The 22,289-nt window shown below is 43.0% G+C and overlaps 1 protein-coding gene across 3 annotated transcripts in view; it reads right to left on the reverse strand.

Moving 5' to 3' along the window:
* The window catches only part of NOX4 (NADPH oxidase 4), a 173,598-nt gene extending 151,663 nt beyond the window's left edge, over positions 1 to 21,935 (reverse strand). For 2 of the 3 annotated variants that reach the window (XM_075126592.1, XM_048841953.2), the window contains exons 1-6: positions 21,788 to 21,935; positions 20,627 to 20,722; positions 6,668 to 6,778; positions 5,960 to 6,044; positions 4,969 to 5,066; positions 2,600 to 2,627 (exon numbers count right to left, since the gene is read on the reverse strand). In XM_075126592.1, coding sequence (XP_074982693.1) covers positions 2,600 to 2,627; positions 4,969 to 5,066; positions 5,960 to 6,044; positions 6,668 to 6,778; positions 20,627 to 20,722; positions 21,788 to 21,844 — 475 coding nt within the window. In that variant the 5' untranslated portion in view covers positions 21,845 to 21,935. Of the gene's footprint in view, positions 1 to 2,599; positions 2,628 to 4,968; positions 5,067 to 5,959; positions 6,045 to 6,667; positions 6,779 to 20,626; positions 20,723 to 21,787 lie in introns of those variants that run through there. The other variant, XM_075126595.1, reaches the window with a different exon arrangement.
* Positions 21,936 to 22,289: the final 354 nt, after the last annotated feature.

Here is a 22,289-nt window from a genome sequence, read left to right on the forward strand (position 1 = left end):
AGTGAAGTTCTGGAACAGCCTTCCAAGGGGAGCAGTCGGGGACAAAAAACCTAACTGGCTTCAAGACTGAGTTTATGGAGGGGATGAGATGCTGAAACTGCCTACAATGGCATGTAGCCAATCTACAACTGCTTGTAGCAAATATCCCCAATGGTTAGTGATGGGACACTAGATGGGGAAAGAGAATTAATACAGAGAATTCTTTCCCAGGCGTCTGGCTATTGGGTCTTGCTGAAATTCTCAGGGTCCAAATTACTGTCATATTTGGGGTCTGGAAGGAATTTTCCTCCAGGTCAGATTGGCAGAGACCCTCGGGAGTTTTTGCCTTCCTCTGTAGCATGGGGCTCAGGTCAACTGCAGGTTTAAACTAGTGTAAATGGTGGATTCTCTGTAATGTGAAATCTTTAAATCATGATTTGAGGACTTCACTAACTCAACCAGAGATTATGGGTCTATTACAGGAGTGGGTAGGTGAAGTTCTGAGGCCTGCAATGTGCAGGAGATCAGACTACATGATCATACTGGTCCCTTCTGGTCTTAAAGTCTGAGTCTATGCCAGTTAGGCAACAGAGTTACACCACCATTTAGATTATCACTGATTTTCTATGGAAGCTGCACCAGCTGACACCTGGTCTAGATTTGGCTTAGAACCTTTGAAAACTGTGTTTTCTATAGACTTCTAATTCCAGTAAGTGCAACAGGAGCAAGAGACACCGGACCCCATCATGCAGTCCTTTCAAATGAAACTTTTTTTGGCGTGTTTCTATGCTGTCTTGCACCAACCCCTACCAAATCAGAATAGCAGCATTCTGTCTTCATTCTGTGCTCAAGGTGAAACACAGCAGAAAAACAGACCCCGTAGGTGCCAATAGGAGTTGTGTCTAAGCCAGGAGAGTCTGCATCAGGCCCAGGGAATCCATTCCATAATGGGAATACATTGTTCTCTGTCATGTGCATGCAACTAAAACCTCTTTGCTCATTTATTTTTATGATTATAGTTGCTTGCTTCCATGTTGCAGCTGAATCATTCTAAAGTTGAACTGCATAAACCAGCTGAGACAACCAGTCAGTGTTTTGGTTACATTTATTTTTCTAACATTAGATAATACAGAAATATGGTTTTAATATTATGTAGAATCTCTGTTTGAAATTATGTTCCACTGACTCATCTGCAGAATAACAGCACTGAAGACTCTGCTCACACCACTCCAAGGATTTCTATAACTCCTCCTTCCTGACTACTGGATAAGCAAACCTAGGTTCATCTCGTCATATGCTTGATGTAACAAATGGCAGATTTGTATAATACCAACACAGAAACTAAATATTTTGTCTGGAGTGTGACGATGAAAAATGGCAAACAGTTATGGTTGTTATTTTTTTGGTTTGCAGATAACAGAGCAATACATTATCAAGCCATTATATTGAATGCATATTTTCTAAATATTCTAATTGAGGTTACTGAATCAGTATCACACAGCCTCAGTTAGATCACAGTTTTCTTTTGAAAATAGTGAAATTTTCCCTGCAGTCATCTCAAGTTGGGGGGAGGGGTTATTATCCACTGACACTCTGTGAGGCAGCAGCTTTCCCTTTGTTTAAAGTTAATCTCACCTCTGAGGGTCTGAACACCCTCAAATCTCACTGAAGTCAGGCAAGGAAGTTGAGGTTCCTCAGTACCTTGCAAGTCTGGGCTGTCCATAAAGGACAGGTAAGCAGATGAAGTGGGTCAGTTGTCATAGAATATCAGGGTTGGAAGGGATCTCAGGAGGTCATCTAGTCTAACCCCCTGCTCAAAGCAGACCAATCCCCAATTTTTGCCCCAGATCCTTAAATGGCCCCCTCAAGGATTGAACTCACAACCCTGGGTTTAGCAGGCCAATGCTCAAACCACTGAGCTATCCCTCCTCCCCTGATATCCTAAACAACAAAAAGCCCCTAAAGTCGGGTTCAGGCTATAACCTAGCCCTTCAGTTTGCCTCCTTCAGAGGCTCACTCCACTTCTAAATATTAGGAGAGATCTATTGAGCGGCCTGTATTAACTTGGAGCAACAACCTGGACTAGTCATCCCCCATTACTCCCTGTCTCCATCAATGTTGCTCCATGAGATGAGGCTCTACAGCAGTGGTTTGCAACCTTTTTTCATTTGTAGACCCCTAAAATTTTCAAATGAAGCTGTGGACCACTTTGGAAATCTTAGACATAGTCTGCAGACCCTGAGGTACCCAGGGACCACAGGTTGAAAACCACTGCTCTAGAGGGTCCACCCTCTGATTTATTTTCTCTCTTCTCCAAAAACTAAAGGCCCTCGTCCTTCTCTCGCTGAAGTCAATGGAAGTTTTGGTTTTGACTGGAACAGGAGCAGGGCAGGTCCCCATGATCATTTGTATATTGCTGTGTGGATACAGTGAAATACCTTTAAGAACACTTAGGAACATTGTGGTCCCAGCTCTGCCCCTACAGAAATGGAGGTAAATCCGACTGGGGGTGGAAGTGAGACTCTTGTCTGGCTGAGAATATATTTCTGGTTTGATTGCAATATGAAATCTAAACTAACTAATCAGCTTATCAACTCTGCACAGAAGGTTACCAACTTACCAGTAGTGAAAAGGAGTTTCCTGGGGTCCTGAAAAATAGACACAAAAACACACAAAAATCAGTTGCTATTTATCATTTTATATCTCTTAATATAAGAAACTGCTCATCATTTCCACATGCTTCGCTACGACAGTCGATCCCTAAACCTGGCTGTAAAAGTGGACTGCGTAACTGGTAATAGAGAACAATGACAACTACGTTCCATCAATGTACACTGAACCTTTTGCCAACCCTTGCAACCATTTGCAAAAACCAAATGCACACTGAATAAGAAAGCAGAGTAGTGAGACAATCAGACACTTCTCTGCTTTCATAGATAATCATTTTACAAAACAACTTTCCCTAGCTACTGAATAGTTGCAGGAGAGGGATGAGATTTTAAAGCTGAATATAAAGACAAGGGGCAACTATGTTGCTCCCATTGAAGTCAACTGGAGTTTTGTCACGGACTTCCCTGGGAGCAGGAGTGAGCTTAACATGGCTGCCTCAAGGAGTTCACAATATCAGGCCAAATGCTTCTCTCCACTTCCTTGTGGGAGGTTCGGGGGGAAAAAGCAGCAGATCTGAGTGGAGGGGAAAAGGCAGAGTGCCAACACTATAGCATGTTTCCACAATCCCCTTGATCCTGAGGAAGTCCCTCTATGGCCTTGTCTTCACCAGTGTGGGGGAAAGTGTGTTCTTACCTCGAGTTAACTACCTCGAGATAAAATCCTAGTGGAGGCAAGGCAGTTAGTAGTTTTTGTATGAGTTAGCTGGTTGAGTTAAAGATGAGGCTCCTCCATAGGCTTTAACTCAACCTGCTAACTCATGTGAAAACTTCTAACTGCCTTGCCTCCACCAGGATTTTGCCTCAGGTTCATTCATTCAAGTTAAGAACACACCCTTTTTTTTTTTTTTTTGGTAGTGAAGACCAGGTCCATGAGGATCATGGGTGAGAGGGGCAGGCTGAGGGAAGAAGCAATTATGGAGCAAAGGAGACAGTCATCCTCCATGGAATCATTCCTCCACTCAACTTCAGAAGGACTCTGTGAGCATAAGTTAATGCTGACCTTGTAAGCACTAAATGATTCCTATTTCCCCACCGCTTTGGGCAAAGCCTACCACCCAAAAAACAGTTAGGGAGCAATGCACAGTGGGGAAGCCTGTGGGAGCATTACTCCTGTAGGCAGTGCAAAGGCAGGAGAAGACTTTAAGACTTCCTCAGGCCAGAGTGTTTCCCACAAATGACTTTAGGCCCTACATTCTGATATGATTTAAGGAGGCTACATCAGAGATAGAAAAGTCAGCTGAGTGTGGCATTTTGCAAGCAGAATGCAGCTTCCAGCCTAATTCAGGCAGACAATTAAAGCCAAAATAAAAGTATCCGATACTGTTCCCATTCAAGCCAACAGCAGTTTTGCCATGCCTTGACTTGAATGAGAGCAGGATTGGCCCAAATCTTGTCATCCTTCAATCCATATGTCACATTACACTGTCTGTGCAATGCTGCAAATGCAGCATCTATTCTCCTGCCTCTCCCATTTTATAAGGTCCAATGATAGCAGCATAAATGATTCAACAAGGCCTGCCCAGCAGCAGGGCAGTAAACTAAGACAGAACAGTGAAGTGACTTGCCAAAGGGCACACAGAAAGGCAGTGGGGGAGACTGCTGCTGGAGATGTGGGTCTCCCAGAACCACCCTCGCTCACATGTTTGGGGACTCTCAATCCTTTTGGTTAGACGTCAGTAGGAGGATTAACATGATAATGGATACCACCTTAAAAATTAAACCATCATCCTGAAAACTCTCCACCTCCATGGAAATCTTGGTTCTCTAGCCAAACAACTCATGTTACAGAAACGGAAAAGAAGCCTGCCTCCAGGGACAGAAGCTTGGCTCAGCAATATGGCTGTCCTGGCAGCTAAAGAGCAGGTAACATTTTGGAGAAGAGGGACCCCAAGACAAATTGGCAAAGATATGGTCTAACTTTTTAGAAATCTTTAATTCCTAGCAGATAGAAACCAAGCTGTTGCTCTCCTTTTCCTTCCCTTCCCCCTTTCCTTTCTTTCCTTTCCCTCCCTTCCCATTCCTTTACTTTTTTTGTTCTTTTTGTCTTTTTCTCCCCTTATTTTTGGGGGAGGGAGGATTAATAAAATATAAATAAATAAGTGACTTGCTTAAGGTCGCACAGAAAGTCAGTGGCATAGCCAGGTCTCCTGACTCCAGTCCTAGTACTCTAGCCGTCGAAAGGAAGAAAAGAAATCAAGAGGATACTGCATTTTCACAGTATGCAAGACAAGCACCACTGTACACATCACTCATGGAAACTATAAGGCACCATACAAGTTACAACTATTTCAAGGAATATATAAAGGAACAGGTCACCCACCTCACCGCGGTAGTTTGCTGCATTTAGCGCCAAAAATTCTTCAGTATAGTTCACAGAGAAGTTAAGGACATTCACCAGGTGTGCGGCAACATGTAAGACTATAAAACGGAACAAATCTCAGTTCACTAAGATGCATTTTGAAGATTATGTGAAGCCCCTAACCCTGGTAGCTCATATGTGTAGGTGGATCCCTGTTCTTACACACATGAGTTTGTAGATCTGGGTCCCAAGTGACTGACTAGGCTGATTCCGTCATTATAATTTAGTCTATCCTACTCCTAGCCTTTATATATAAACTACCTGTTTATCATTTTCCTTTGCATATTTGGAACATTAAATTTTCTGACCTGCAGATTTTATATAAGAACCTTCTTTATGGAACTCATTCAGCTCTGACTGAATTCAATTGGAAAACTCCCATTCACTTTAGGGGAAACAAGATCAGTCCTAAGACACCATATGCTATTGTTGTACTAAGTGAGTTGGACAGATAGGCTGATATGAAAATACTACTCATTTTGAACCTTTTAAAGTACTGTAATTTATTTTCCCATTATAATTTTGATTGGGAAACTGAATCAAAGGACTGTGTCAACGCTATGTTAACACTTAATTGAAAGTGGCAATATTTTGTGGTATTTACCTGTATTGCCCACACGTTTGCAATAGATCTTTTCATCTCTAACATTCATGCCTCCTCATTTAAATTGACTACATGTGGTCTGAAATCAGTTAGGACGGCAGCTTTTAATTTGATTTCATATAAGAAATAAGAACTGACACTTCAGAACCTGTAACTTTTAAGGAAAGTCTTTCCACCCACATTTAGATCCCAGGCTTCAAAAATGTCTGAGAAAACATTCACGCGTCTAAACAAAGAAACACAGAGAAAAACTACCCCAAAACGTACTGCACAAGAAAAGCCACAAGTGACTTGTATTGTTTAATATGCTTCCCACATGAGCTAGTGCTCAGCACAATAAAATCTTACCTGAAAAGACACATATAGTAACACCACATGTTACATGGAAAGTTTTACTTTTATCCAACAGCCTTCTTGTTTTCCTGCTGGCAACCTAGTAAAAAAAGAATTCAAGCAATCTCTCTTCTAAGATGAAGCAATGGAAAATAAAGTTAAAAGTAACTGATGTTCTAGACATGATTTCTTTGTCAAATTAACTTTTATACGAGGTTTAATGCTATTTGATCACAACACCTACATTTAGTAGGAACAGGATTAGACACAACAGGGTAACTCCATGGGCTTGATGCAGAAGTTACTAGAAGATGTTGTTTAGTGTGTGTTATTCAGGAGATCAGACTAGATCAGCAAAATGGTCCCTTCTGGCCTTAGGATCTATGGGGATAAGGCTTCACTTGCGCTCACTCTTCTTGTGCACACGGGCACAAGATGACCTTACTTACCAAAGCAAGAAATGTTCTTAGCACTGGGCCCAACCCAGCTACCAGCCAAGTCAATATCAATACTTTCCTTAGCTTCAAAGGGATCCGGAGCAGGGTCCACACACAATGTATCTACCGTGCACATCTAGGATACCTATCTGCAGACCAGCACTATCTACAGCCAAGCAAATGAATAGTAACTAAATATGTGTGTACTATAACCTTTCTAATATTTCTTAGGAATCTGTCTATGTGCATGGTCCTTATTAACTGATTGATTCTAAATGTTGTTTACCTTCTGAGATCCTCGGAGGAAGGCCAGGAGAATACGGCACATCGGTAAAAGGACCAGGCTGCAGTTCAGGTTGAGGACAGATGCTGAAGCTCTGCTAATACACAATCCTAGCTGAACAAAGACAGCAAGAGTCAGATTATAGAGTGATAGTATGGTCCAGTATGGGTAGGGGGCTAGGCTAGGCTAGAACTTGGGAGACCCAGGTTCAATTCCCTACTCTACCACAGGTTTCCTATGTGACCTTAGGCTCTCTGTGCCTCAGTTACTCCTCTAAATAAATAATAGTACTTCCCTAATTGGTAGGGGAGTTGTGGGGATAAATGCACTAATGACTGTGAGGGGCTCAGGTACTATGGTTGGACGGGGCTATGATAGATTGTAACAAAATATATATTACACCCTTAATGTCAAAAATTAAGGTGGCTTTACAAAATGAACTAAATTTGTCCCAAAGAAACAATTTTGAAGACCCTGTAGAGTACGGCGACCAGATATCAAGTTTGAAAAATCAGGAAGGGGGTGGGGGATAATAGGTGCTTATCTAAGAGAGAGCCCCAAATATCGGGACTGTCCCTATAAAATTGGGACAGCTGGTCACCCTACTGTAGAATAATTAAAAGAATTCTTTGCTCTTCCCTAGAGGAGCTTGGAGGTGCCCAGTTGTTGCCTCTGAGAGCAGAAGAATCTGGAAAGATTTTATAAGGGGCAGGACTCAGCCCCATAAGTAACTATAGCGATAGTTCAGACCTAGCTACGTAAAAGAAGAGAGAAAATCTACTGTGAGGATTTGTTGACCTAATCGTAGGCCTGATCCAACTCCCACCAAAGTCAATGGAAAGACTCACTTTGACTTCAGTAGGAATTGGACTGGCCTCTTTTTATGTCAAAAGGTGACATCTCACTTGGAAAGAACTGCCACCCTAAGCAACGTTCACAAGCACGTGGAAGGGAATAAATCAAAAGCAACCCTAATGTCAATGGAGCAACCACCCTCTACGTGGCCAGAGGGGTCACACAGCCATAGTTAGAGAGGAGGAAAGGATTAAACAGCGTGAAGACTCTCATTAGCCACTTAACTAAAATTTAATGGCTTTGTGATAAATGAGCCAAAGAACAACGTCATACGTTAATTCAGCTAAAATGGAAATAATTGTGCCGTTTCAGAGACGGTTGGAATAGACTCACAGTAGGTCCTTACCAAGTCACACACTGCTAATAAGCACATTCCCTAAATTGGACCCCAAATCAGCAATGGGGAGTTGATAGCTGGAAACTCCACTCACTAAAGCTTTTATAAAATATGCTATATAACATTTACTGGTCCACTTGGATCCTAACTAATTAAACCTAAACCTCACGTCAAATAAATGAGCAAAGTACACCTTGTGATGCCTTCACCCTAAATTCACAAAATTTAGCAATTTGCAGCAGCTCTCCCCGTTATTAGTTTGAATTTGCATTTTTCTGTTAGCTTTTACAAAAGATGCAGTCAGACTGTCAGTAGATAAAGACATTTTATTCCTAAGGGACGTCTGTAGAAATACAGCATCTCGCACACACACAAAAAACGATTAAAAAAGTATACATGTTAAAAGACAAGTCATTTTTGCATATGTGTATTTTTAAAATATAAATGAAAATAAAAATATAGTATCAATTTTTAGGATACGGCTGATTGAAATTTTTGTCCTTTTTCAAAAAAAAATAAAACATAGCTATTTTTGTAACATGTAACCTCAAATGTAATCAAAACAATTTCAGGTTTTTTTCACTTTCTTTAAGGGGGAAAAAGAAAGGAAAGGGGAAAAAATGAAAGAAAAAAAGAGAGGTGGAAACCAGGAGAGGAGGGTCAGTTTACAGTTAGTTGAAAAATTAAAAAAAACAAAACCTGTGAAGTGTTTTGGAAAAAAATGAAAATTTGTCATTTCTTTCTACGCTTTTTTGTGGAAAACAGAATTTTCCCACTAGCTCTAATATTACATATACATACACTCTCAAATAAAATAATTAACATACACTTCTCATTTAGAATTCACGCAGTCTACCAAGACTACGTCCACTGTAACATTAGAGGAGGTGATGTCTTTCTGATGAGGCATAAAACTAAGATCTAAACTCGTTATAGTCATTAAAGATCCCAGGCATATTTTAAAAAGGCAGAGGTAATAACCCTGGCTTCTTGTCCGATTTCTGACATGGGCAATTATATTGCCCAAACAGTATTAACTCATCCTCTTTGATTCCTGTCCTGTTATTTAGAGTTGCTGTGTACTATTTAGGAGTGCCAATTTCCACTCCAGAGGGGCTGCATTACAGGCGATAGATGAAGAGATGCCTAAATCTTGATTACAGATTATTATATAAAGGACAGCGGGGACAAAATCCTGTGGATCCCTACCAGGCACAGAGCCACAGAAAGGTGGTGACGGTAACAATGATCTTATTTTTACATGGTACCTTTCATATAGAAGGATCTGAAATCACTTGCACAGGTTTGGGCCCGGCGGTCCCCTGTACTGGGAAAGGAAATTGTGGTGGTTGCATGCCTGCACAGAGTTTGCAACAGTGGATGATTCTCCCCTATACGCCCCATCTCTTTGTAGTGAGTTTGACCACAAAGCCAACGGGTACCTGAAATACGCACAGATTGTATGAGATCTTCAGTGGAGAGGGCCAGCTGGGGGGAGCATCTGTGCCTCCACATTGGCTCCCAATCCCCCCGGCTCCTTTCAGTCCTCTGCGTTAGAGCTGAGCTGCTAGGTGTTCCCCCCATCAAACACTAGCCTCCAGAGAATGAAGGGAGACTCGCAAATGTCCATAGTGTTGTGATGATGGCATGAAAGAGTGATCACCCACTCACCACACACATACACCCTGGACCTGCTCTCTGCCATATCAGGGATCTAGACCTCTGCTGAATACCAACTGAGCTGCTTCCATGGGAACAAGGATAAGTGGGATTTAGGTAAAAGAGGCCACAGTCATCAACCCACAGTTCAAAAGGAGTAAAAAAAATCATTTGAACATTGTGGCATTCATAGTAAACATAGTACTTCTATTTCCTTGCCATAGATTAGGCTTAAAGTGACTCCCAGGTTATGCAAAATGAATCATTTTAGAACATCACAAATATTTTTGGAGTATCAGAAAAGTGGCAGTGTTCTGTTTTGCTCTGGCATATCTGTGTATGCTGAATTCTGGAGAGGTGAAGTTTGTTGCTATTTTCATTAGTTATTATTTCTGTAAAGGAAGTCTAGAAATGAGCTGTATATGTCAAAGGAATAATTTTTAAGAAACCGAAATTAAAGTGTTTAAACATTTTCATTAGAGGTTTTTGACACAAAGAACGGGTTAGAGAATCTCAGTGATGAAATGAGAAACACGGCAATGATCTGAACTACAGTTTATGCAAAATCCAGAAAAAATGAGAGTGCTAACAGAAAACATTCCAAAGCTCAAGAATAATAAGCAAAGCAACTGGTAAACTTTATAACTTCTGTTATCTGGCACATGTGATACATCACAAGGATATTGAACACAAGGATTTCTGCTTGGGTTGAAATGTACAGCATCCACGCAGCCATTATCTAACAGTGCTTGTATCAGATTGCAAGCTCTTAGAGGCAAGGGCCATGTTTTGTTTCGTTGTTCTGTTTGTACAGTGCCTAGCACAATGGGGTGCTTGTCCACGACTGGGGCTCCTAGGCATTACAATAACACAAACAATACGTAATAATAATTAGATGTGATTATCTCACAAAAAATTACAATGGAATCCTATGTCTATTGTTAGCTGAGCCCAGGGTGATTACTGTCTTGAACATTATTAAATATGGTGAAATTATTTCTTGTCAGAATCATAGGGTTAGAAGGGACCACAAGGGTCATCTAGGCTTACCCCTGCCAAGATGTAGGATTTGTTGTGTCTAAACCATCCAAGACAGATGGCTATCCAGCCTCCAAAACCTCCAGTTAAGAAGCTTCCACAACCTCCCGAGGCAGTTTGTTCCATTGTCCTATTGTTCTTACAGTTAGGAAGTTTTTCCTGAGATTTAATCTAAATCTGCTATGCTGTAGTTGAACCCATTGCCTCTTGTCCTGCCCTCTGTGGCAAAAGAGAACAACTTGTCTCCATCTTTTTTATGGCAGCCTTTCAAGTATTTGAAGACCGCTTTCATATCCCCCCTCAATCTCCTCTTTTTCAAACTAAACATGCCCAGTTCCCTCCGCCTTTGCTCACATGGCTTGCATTCCATCCCTTTGATCATCTTTGTCACTCACTTCTGGCTTCTTTCCAGTTTCTCCACATCTTTTCTGTACATTTGGGACCAAAACTAGACACAGTACTCCAGCTGAGGCCTAACCAGCACCAAGTAGAGTGGTACCACCACTTCCCACGACTTGCATGCTATGCCTCTGTTTAATGCAACTACACGGCTATTTTTAGCTCTGTAATATAAGCCCAGGGAGCCCAAGTCTGTTGACCCGAGTTGGAGTCTTGCTCCCCTGGACTCTGTAGACACACCCTAATGGTTCCAATTGAAGGAGCACCCCAAAAATCTGAACCATGTATACGGCAGGTGGGCTGGAAATAGCTTAAGGAAAGCACTGTATGCAGCATTTCAGCAGCCCATCTTCCATCATCAAAATGAGGAGGAGTGCAACAGGAAAGTTTGCCCAGAGTTTTTTCCCCAAACTTCAAAATGGCTCAGTTCTGCTTTAGTACGCAGAGTGGGTATTTTATTTCATCTGAACTGGTTTGTCTATCACTAGTTTGCACAAACATAGTGTGACACACTATACCTCGGGGGAGCGCCCCCATATTCATCATTTATATATAATTATGATATTTTATATAAAGCATGCCATGTGAGATATCAGAAGAAAGGTTATGATTTGCTGAGAGCTATTGTTCTATCTAAATATGTGTACTAGTGCATAGGAAGTTATGAGATTTTGTTGTATGGTTGTCACTAAAATATGCTGTGAGTTAGGGAACTGCCCAGATATTAGATCCCCAGAGACAAGGACAAGGGAGCTAACCAATGCCCAGGTAGGTGTCAAACAACCATCCACAGCCATTGTCCAGCAAGGGAGTTACAATTCAATGACTCACTTGCACAAGGCCACACCAGGGGAGTTGCTCAACCAACCTGGCCTGGTGACTCAGCAGTGCTGGACTTATGCACATCATGGACTAAGGGTATGAAACAGAACACAGTGGCCCCATGCTTAGTCCTTTCTCTTCTCCCCCACCTACGCTGACAGCAATGAGAAAGCTGGAGCAGAAGAGACTGGTCCCCAGGCTAAGAGGGAAAAGCCTGCATATGAAAGATTGTAACCAAACTGCTGTAACCACCGGGATGAGAAAAACTGCCTGATGTATATTTTGCCCAGTCTGATAGGGTTGAGAGTTTAGACTGTGTGCTTATATTTTCTTTTCTTTTGGTAACTAACTCTGACTTTTTGCCTGTCACTTATAACCACTTGAAATCTATCTTTTGTAATCAATAAACTTGTTTTAATGTTTATCCTTATGAGTGAGTTTGACTGAACTGCTTGGTAAATCTGCTCAGGTCACAAAGGCTGGTGTATACCCACTTTCCATTAATGAAGTGGTGAATCAATTAATAAACTTCCATTGCTCAAGAAAGGGTCCTGAGCAGTGCAAGACGGTATATTCCTAGGGTGCAGGCCTGGGAGCTGGGTGATTTGGCTGGTGCCTTTCTCTGTGTGATCCATGAGTGGCTCTGGGAGCATTCATGCAACCTAGCTGGGTATGGGGCTCCACATGCGGTTGTACTGGAGAGGTTTACTGCTTGCCACCAGTAAGGTATTGTGAGAGACAACACAGAATATGAAGTAAAGGGGGCATAGTGCTCCCACAGTCCCAGGTTGAACCCTGGGGATCCTGACACACATAGATTTTCACTGGCTTCCCAGAAGTAACTCACAGAAAGTTATTGGGCCGGATTCAGAATTCACTTACACTTGTTGTCATAAATATAAAGGGAAGGGTAACCACCTTTCTGTATACAGTGTTATAAAATCCCTCCTGGCCAGAGGCAAAATCCTTTCACCTGTAAAGGGTTAAGAAGCTAAGGTAACCTCGCTGGCACCTGACCCCAAATGACCAATGAGGGGACAAAATACTTTCGAATCTCTGTGTGGGGGGGGGGGGAGCAAAGGGTTGTGTCTGTCTGTGTGATACCTTTTCTGGGAACAGATCAAGGATGCAAGCCTTCCAACTCCTGTAAACTTAGTAAGTAATCTAGCTAAAAAATGCGTTAGATTTCCTTTTGTTTAATGGCTTGTAAAATTTGCTGTCCTGGAGGGAATGTGTATTCCTGTTTGTGTGACTTTGTGTAACTTAAGGTTTTGCCTAGAGGGATTCTCTATGTTTTGAATCTGATTACCCTGTAAAGTGTTTACCATCCTGATTTTACAGAGGTGATTCTTTTACCTTTTCTTTAAATAAAATTCTTCTTTAAAGAACCTGATTGATTTTTCATTGTTCTTAAGATCCCAGCGTTTGGGTCTGTGTTCACCTGTACCAATTGATGAGGATTATTATTATCAAGCCTTTAACCCATGAAAGGGGGTGTACGGCCTGGGGGGATATTTTGTGGGAAGACGTCTCCAAGTGGGCTCTTTCCCTGTTCTTTGTTTAAAACGCTTGGTGGTGGCAGCATACGGTTCAAGGAAAAGGCAAAGTCTGTACCTTGGGGAAGCTTTTAACCTAAGCTGGTAAAAATAAGCTTAGGGGGTCTTTCATGCAGGTCCCCACGTCTGTACCCTAGAGTTCAGAGTGGGGAAGGAACCTTGACACTTGTGTTTCACTGGTATGACTCCGCTGACTTCAGCTCAACCAGCATGACTTTGAGAAGCAGCAGGCTCTTTGCGTGCTGTGTTGGCACCAACTGACCACAAAGATTCTGGACCCCACTGGTAGCTGTGCTCTGCTTTTTGAACATACCCTAGCAGCAACTCTTGTGCATGTCTGTCCTGCCGGAAAAGTAGGCCTTTTTTTTTTCACAGCAATTATGATGTGCTCATAGCAAAGAGTTTATCACAACTGCCACAAAAAACGTATGATTCCTTCTGATCGTTGGCACACAACAGTCTTTGGAATATATTTCTGTTAACCCCGAGGAGAAATATGTTAAACCAACTATCACCCAGTTCCTTATGATCAGCAGTCTTATGTCAAAGTACAGCTGGGGTAGAAACAAGTATGTGCTATAGGGGATGTCTACGGAGAAGGCTGCAGGTTTCCCTTACTTACAGAGATAGTAAGTAGGCCACTAGTAGCTCATTGTCCCTATGAGACACCTCCCCCATTTGCTGCCCCCATATGTTCTCCACAATAGGATATACCTCATCTGACTCATGAGTACGCATGTCCATCTATCCCATAACTTCACCCACCCCGAAGATGTTCCCCCCACATGACCACCCCCTCAGAATTCTCCACTCACTCTGGTGTAAATCTAGAAGGCAACACTGAAAGCAATGGAGTTATAATGGTGCGAAGGAAATGAGAATAATGCCCCTAGTCTCTGTGTACTGAACTGTCGAGGTACATTATGGGGGAGAGTGATGGAGGACAGGCAGGAGTGGAGGAGGATGAGAATCAGCCTGCCTTTCTATGAAAAATTAAGAAGTGCCCTCTCCTGGAATCAGGTTGCCACCTAAATGGGCCAGCAACCATTATTTGTATTTTGTCTTAGTGATCTTTAATAAAGATATATTCCTATAATCCACTGCCTATAATCCACTGCCTTCATATTAATTCAGGTTCATTTCCACCACATCATTACAAACAAAATGTGAAACAACTTGTAAAAAAAAAGCAGGACATTTCCAAAAAAGTGTGATTCATGTATTTTGATGGAAAATGTCACGTGGTTTCAATAATGCTTTGTGTAAGCTTTTACTGAGCAGAAATCAAATTGGGCAATGTGCTTGATGTGACAAGCTCATGCGCTGTTGGGAAACAATGGATAACGCAACACATGAGTAATGTCTAGAATCACAGTTTACGGAAGGTCCAGAAATAAATTTGAGAGCTAAAGCTTCACTTGATAAACAGCCAAGAGCTCAAAAATGTCACTAAGTAACTCACTCTTTCCAAGTGATCCCTAAATGGTCTCTCAACTTCCTTTGTGCTACCTGGGCGACTTTCACATTATCATGTAGTAACAAATGGCTCAAAAGAGTGGACCTTTGGATTTTTAAACAATGATAGAGGAAGAGAAGATTCTTGCTCCAAGGCAAATCTTAACAGAGGAACATATCCCTGTTAACTAACTATAAAATAGCAGGCATACAATCCTCTCTTGTCTAGAAGGAGAAGATATTACTTCACATAAGTAGCACATTAAATTGTTTCATGCAGAGCAAAAGGAGGAAGCCAACCCACCAGCTGCTGCTCAGAGTCCTGTCTCTCTCAGTACTTAAAGAACCCTCCTTTATCATCATATCTGAGCACTTCACTAAACCTGTGAGGTAGGGAGGTGCTATCATCCCCATTTTACAGATGAGGAACTGAGGGTGCAACTGATGGTACATCTATGCTGCAAAAAAAGCAAAAAAAAATTCTCAGCAGTGAGTCTCGGAGCCTGGGTCAACTGACTCAGACTCACGGGGCGCCTGCTACGGTGCTAAAAATAGCAGTGTAGACATTCCCACTTGAACTGGAGACCCAGCGAGGGGGAAGGGTCTCAGAGCCGAGGCGCAAGCCCAAGCAGAAACATCTCCACTGCTATTTTTAGCCCTGCAGCACAAGCCCCACAAACCCAAGTCAGTTGCCCTGGGCTCAGAGACTCTCCACCACGGGGCGTTTTTTTGCAATGTAGAAGTATCTGAAATGACTGCCCAAAAATCACACAGGAAGTCTGTACTAGAGCAGGGAATTGAAACCAGAGTCACAAGCTAGCATCCAATACACTGAAACACCTCTTCTCTCTAGGCAAGCACAAAGCCAGTAAGAGCCAGAGAAGTGTTTGGGGGTGAGGGGGGAGAGAATATGTATAGATATGTCTGAGTGGGGAGCAGGAATGGGTGGAGTGTACTGCTCTCCAGCTATTCCCAGCAACATAGGGTCCCATGGGGACCACTGCCAGCTGGTACACGTCATCAGGGTAGTCCCCAGGCTGCTCTAACCTAGGCTGAAGCAAAGAACCAGGGAGTCACAACTGGTTCCTGGTTCTCTGGGCGCTGCTGCAAGGGGTGCTGGAAGAATGCTGTAATGGAGGAAATATGCTTTTCTTGGGTTAAGCAGGATATTTCAGCATTAACACAAGAAGAGACTAAAACTGTTTATCATTAATATAAACCACACGATGCCCCGAAGTTCTCAGGCAAAGTTATCAACAACACTAAGATGAAAGTTAATGTCACAATTGCATGCACTGAAACCTAATATTAAGTTCAGGGAATACATTAGAAGGGAGATCACAGATAAGACCTCAATGAGTAGGGTATTATTTCACATGTTAAACTCCTCTTGAAGCACAAAATAAAAGGACGAAGACCCAGAGTCCATCAATGAACTTTCATCCATGCCTCAGTTTCTCTGAGTCAAAATTATTTATAGGATCTCTGTGGGTGAGGCAGGCTTCACTGCGCACTTTACTTAATTTTTACTCATTTGCCTTTTGTTTGTACTGTGTATTTTTTCCTTATTCCTGATCACAGAGTAACATGCAAATGTCACACACTTTACAATCTGGGATGAAAGAAAAGTTTGGAGTTTGATCTTGGTTAAGATCAGGTGCTTTTTAAAGAAAACTTATTCATACCCCTAGAGACAGCCAAATTTGGCTGGAACTCTGGCAAACACAGCTTTTCTGGCTGGATTTATTTATTCCCAGAAAATGGAAGTGGGAGGAAAAAAATCTACCAGAACATTTTAGCACCTCATTTTAGCTTGTACTTGTTCCTAAAAGAGGACACTTTGGAGGCAGAGAGCTATGTAATCCCATCCTCAATTAATTGCAATTCTTTTGAAGTTATGTTAAGTCATTGGGGGCATACTGGAGTCAGACAGTTTTTAAATGTTTGACACATGGTTATACATTTACAGATACAGCTATATCTAGTGTTTATATAAATATAAAAAAATTAATTAAATTAGGGACCAGACTCTAATCTCAGTTACACTGAGGTAAATCTGGAGTAACTACTGAAATCAACAGAGTTACTCTAAGTTTACACTCGTGTAACTGAGATCAGAATCTGATGCAATACAAAATAGGGAAGGGGCAGGAGAGAGCAAACATCAGCAGCAGATTTAGCCCCTTCCCCAACATAGGGGAATGGTCTTCGTAACAAAACTGAAGCTCTAAATTCTTGTGGCTAACTATATGAGTCATTTTCTTTCCATGCCACTTGGAACCCATTAATCCAGGCCACTCCTCTGAGCCTGTTTTTTTTTTTTTTGTCTGTTTCTTTCTTCATATCCAGTGTATGTACACATTATATATGTTACCTGCATGGACCATATGAGCTCTGTAACTCTGCTGGAGACAATGACACAACCCACCTGAGCAAAGTAAGTCATTGTCTGAAGTGTAACAGAAGCCATCAGAGCCTAAACTAATCTCCTGCCTAGATATCTCTTTGTGTTTTATTACCTAAGCATATTAATCTGGGGGGAGAGGGCTGATATAGGATTTTATTTGCTTTTTATTTTTTAAAAACAGGGAAGATGTAACAGTGCCCTGACCCAGAGCAGATGACATGAAGCTAGAAAATAAAGATCAGCCTCTTGTCAGCACTCCTGTGTGACACACGCATGTACTGTCCTTCTAAGTATGTGGGCATTTTATATCACGCTCCCTTTGAAGGAACATAGTCCCTTTCTGAAGAATGAGAAGGAGTACTTGTGGCACCTTAGAGACTAACCAATTTATTTGAGCATGAGCTTTCGTGAGCTACAGCTCACTGAGCTGTAGCTCACGAAAGCTCATGCTCAAATAAATTGGTTAGTCTCTAAGGTGCCACAAGTACTCCTTTTCTTTTTGCGAATACAGACTAACACGGCTGTTCCTCTGAAACCTTTCTGAAGAATGGGACTCTATTATGCACTCTTTACCAGAAGACTGTGAAGGGATGATCCTGCCCTAAATTCCCATGGAGTCAGTTGTGAGATAAGGGTGTTCAGCACCTCAAAGGGCACAGGTTGCAGGATCAGGCCCAAAGAGGCTTCTCTTTTGAGATGTCTGGATCTCTAATCCTGTCTGGGTCATGGTTTATTGAGCAGTGCTGCTATTTTGGGGATTTCCCCCTTCTCTCCACCCCTTTTTTCCATATTTCTGTTGCATTCATCCTCCTTTGTCATTAGGTGCACACCTTATCATGTAGACTATAATGTAAACATCAATAGCAATCAGGAAACACACTGTGCACATCTCCGTCTCAGGGAGTTAATCAACCCAGCAAACCTGGTTGAAAGTAAAGTTAGCTCTTCAAGGTTATTGTGCCTATGTTCATTCTAAGGCCTTGTCTATGCTAGACTATTAGGGAAAATATCCCTCCATTGCACAGATATCACTGTACCTATTCTCTTCTATGTAAGTACTTACTCTGTGCTCACCACCCTAGTATCTAAGCTCCAATGGTAATGTAGACAGGACTCCAACATTTTTACCACAGTTCTAGAAGAGACAGTGGTAAAAATGCTGAGGGCTACTTGAGCCCTGTGTGCATTAATGCTCCCAATGTTGCTACTATGGATGAAGCTCCATCTGAGGTAGCACAACAGCAAGAGGTCTCCCAAAAATGGTCATATAGACACCCTTGATGGGAGCACTGCCACTTGAGTGGAAAAGAATTAAAAAAGCAAACAATGAACGTTAAAGATCTGTACAGTGCAAAGAATGAGCTCTTTGTTGGCCCTTAACAGATGATAACCTGAATAGCATTGTTGGATTGTTGAGTCTGAGAAGAGAGGACAAAGGGTTAAAGGAAACTCTGCAAAACACCAGAATGGCAGAAAGAGAAGGCAGACAGAACAATATAATAGGCAGCAAATTGCCTCCAAATCAGACACGGACTATGTTGATAATTGGACACATGAGTTAAACCCTTAAACAATATTGTGAAATCCCAATACAGGAAGAGGAGCTTAAATAACAAAGGAAAAAATAAAAGCGTCTAGTAACAATTTTTGCTACACGAAACACCTACTGGAAGAAGCAGACTAATAAACACATCTGGCATCCTTTGGTTACGAGGCAATTAAATACAAAATAGTACGATAAAGCAAACAAAGTTTCAAGATGCCTAATTCCCTCCAGACTGTAGTGGGAAAAACAGACTTCAGTGGAGTTGCACCAGAAATTTGCAGGGAGAAACTTGGCCTCAAATAGCAAAGTCTTTATCATGATAAAGCAGCAGCAAATGAGATCTCAAGCCATTGTATCATCTGGAACATATTCCAAGCAAGAAATAAAGAAGACATCAACATAATATATTGTAAAATGCTATGTGCAGCAGTACCAGTATAGCTAAAGGATGAAATAAGACTCCTCTTTTCACTTCCATTTTCAGTTATGTAATACTCCACCAACAAGTTCCCTTTAGGGATGCAATTTCTCCAGTATGCTCTCATGCCCAGAAGATAATTTCTTCCATTAATGACTAGTTGGCCATTTTAGAGTTATCCAAAAATGAAAGGGGGAAAAAAAACGGGGGGGGGGAGGGGGAGGGCATTATTCAGCAGTTAAGAAATTATCTCCTATATTTTTTTCTCCACTTAAAAATATAGATTTTTATTTACTCAGTTTAATGTAGCTGTACGCACGGTGGCTTGAGAGAGAGAGAGAGAGAGAGAAAGAAAGATTATATAGCTTGCCCTGTAAACTGACCAGAGGGAATGTGCAAAGGGGAAAAAATATAATGAGGAAAATCTGGCCCTGGGTCACATTATAGATGGACAAAGGATTACATTTAGTAGTCACAGGCAAACACCACGCACCATTCCATCCCCGGTTACTGAGAGAATGCTGGGATTCTTACTCAGGTAGTGTTCCTGACTCAGAACCAGAACTCCTTCTTTCCTATCAGCCTCTGACTAATAGATGTATCTGAGGTCCTATTTATTAGCGCCGTATCTGTGCCCCTCACTACCTTTAACGCGTTTGTGCTCACAACACCCTTGTGAGCTAGGGAAGTATTCATACCCATTTTACGGATTGGGGACTAAGACACAGACAGAACAAGGGCCAGATTTTCATCACTATATTTTTTCCCCTTTGCTCATTCCCTCTGGACAGTTTACAGTGCAAGCTAATTGTACCTACTCAGGAGATACTGATAACTTCAAGAAAGAAAAAGACCTACATCTCACCACCTAGAAACTATTTCTGGTGGGTCCATCATTGCAAAGGCAAAGTGGAGATGTCAGCATTATACAGGTAGATGCCATCTTTTTTCACACTGATTGCCAGAAATTAAGGCAAAAAATGATGGGACTTATAATTATTTATTAACCAAGCACACAGGAACATGAAAATGAGATGGAAAAAGGCAGAAAGACTAAGATAGTTAATAAAACAACTCCCCCAAGACACATACAGCATGAGAACTGGCATAAAAGCTCACCAGAACAAGCTCACAAGCTTGCACTGTTATGATGACTAAAAACTAAAGCCCCAGTCATCTGTGATCATGCTTACAGTGTCAGATCTTTTAAGCATGCCCGCAGTTGGCTTTTCCTAGCCACTTGACTGGCTCCTTACCCTTTATTCACTCCAACATAGAGATTATTCTCAACACTATCAAATTGCTAACCCCACAAAAATGTCAACAATCTCATAGCCCATTTCTCATTGATCCTCCATTGCCCTCCCCTCCCCCCCTTCAAGGGCTACTAAGCAACCCCAATTCTTCCCTCAGCAACACATTTCTGCTCCTGACTCCCCTCCTCACCACCTTGGAAAAAGGATCACTTACACCTAGCATCTGATGTAAGTAGTAGTACTGCGGCCCATGGTAATACAGCAGGAAGGTTTTCCAGAAGAGCCACACATTCAGGGAGAGCCAGAAAAGCTAAAATGAACAAGACAATAAGAAAGAATGCATATCAATGAAAGGCACATTTACAGTCCAGAACTTCTCAATATTTCTTTCCATCACACAGCACACATGTAATGAGCTCTCTAAGGCTTTTGCAGCTGAATGAGAAAACGAGTGGAAAGACATTACAAAAACAGCCCCTGCTGGCTGTAAAACTTTTTGTTCTCAGCCAGCCTCCAAAAAGTTTGCATTTGAGGTTCAGTCCTTTACAATCTTATGTAGCATCTTGCATGCAAGCTGTCTATCAAAATATATAGAGTTAGGTGCTGCTATTAAAGAGTCAAAGAATAAATAAATAGTGAAGGAAAAGACAAATTATGAGACCCAAGCAAGGAAAAGCAGTTTCAGAGGAGATCCATGCTTTTTCTGCTCCAACCCTCCAGAGGCTATAACATAGATCAAACCCACATGCACCACACATAGATACACATGCGTTCATTATCCCTTAGTCATAGGGGTGCTGAAACAATTTTTGTAGAGCAGGTGCTGAGAGTCACTGAACCAAACTGTAAACCCTGTATATGATGGAAACCACTTCAAGCCAGGGGGTGCGGCAGCACCCCAGCATCCCTAGTCCCAGCACCTATGCTTATATAGCACACACGTGCGTATATATACACATACATGTACACACACAACATACAGAGACACCTGCATTTACACCCACAAATCCCGAGGACACACAATGGACATTAGCCCCCCGACATGCGCGTGGAAATGGGACCCGCAGCACACGGGCCCGTGCGATGCCCACGAAGCGTGTGAGGTGCATGCCAGGCAGGGCGGCGTGCGTGCCCGCGTACACACACAGAGCCGGGCAGAGCGCGTTGGGTCCACGTGCACACACACAGCCGCGCCCGGAGCACGGCAGGCGGCTCCCCGCGGCCCCGGCACACGCCTGCAGCAGCGCCAGGCACGCGGAGCCCCCAGCCCCCCCGAGCGGCTCCGAGCTCAAACTTTCTCTGGGCGAGCTGCGCAGCGCGCAGAGACAGCGCCGCGCGCGGGGGGCTGCGCCCGGCCAGCGCCGCCGCATCCTACCAGAGAGAGGTGCTTGCTCCCCTCGTTGGCCAGCCAGCCGCTCCCGCACGGAGCCATGGTGCGAGTCCCGCGCCTGGGGCAGGGCTTCGAGGGGCCGCCGCTGAGCCGGTCCTGCTGCTGCGGCGGCGGCGGCGGCGGCGGCTTGGTCCTGCCGCTCCCCCCTCCCCGCCTTCCGGCCGCCGCCCCCTTTGCTCTCCCTCCGCGCGCTGCTCTGCCCCCCGGGGGGCCGGCCGGGGCAGTCTGGCGCTCAGCCTGCGCCGTGGCAGCTGCTGAAGCCCCTGGCCTCGCTCTGCCCGGACTTGCCCTCGGGCCCTGCTCCCGAGCGGGAGAGGAGGAAGGGGCCGAATGCGGGCAGCGGCGGGGCACGCCGCAGGGCAGAAGGGGGAGGGAGGGATAGCTCAGTGGTTTGAGCATTAGCCTGCCAAACCCAGGGTTGTGAGTTCAATCCTTGAGGGGGCCATTTAGGATCTGGGGTAAATAGTGGGGATCGGTCCTGCTTTGA

The sequence above is a fragment of the Caretta caretta genome, chromosome 1 (assembly GCF_965140235.1).
Source record: "Caretta caretta isolate rCarCar2 chromosome 1, rCarCar1.hap1, whole genome shotgun sequence".
Lineage (NCBI taxonomy): Eukaryota > Metazoa > Chordata > Testudines > Cheloniidae > Caretta > Caretta caretta.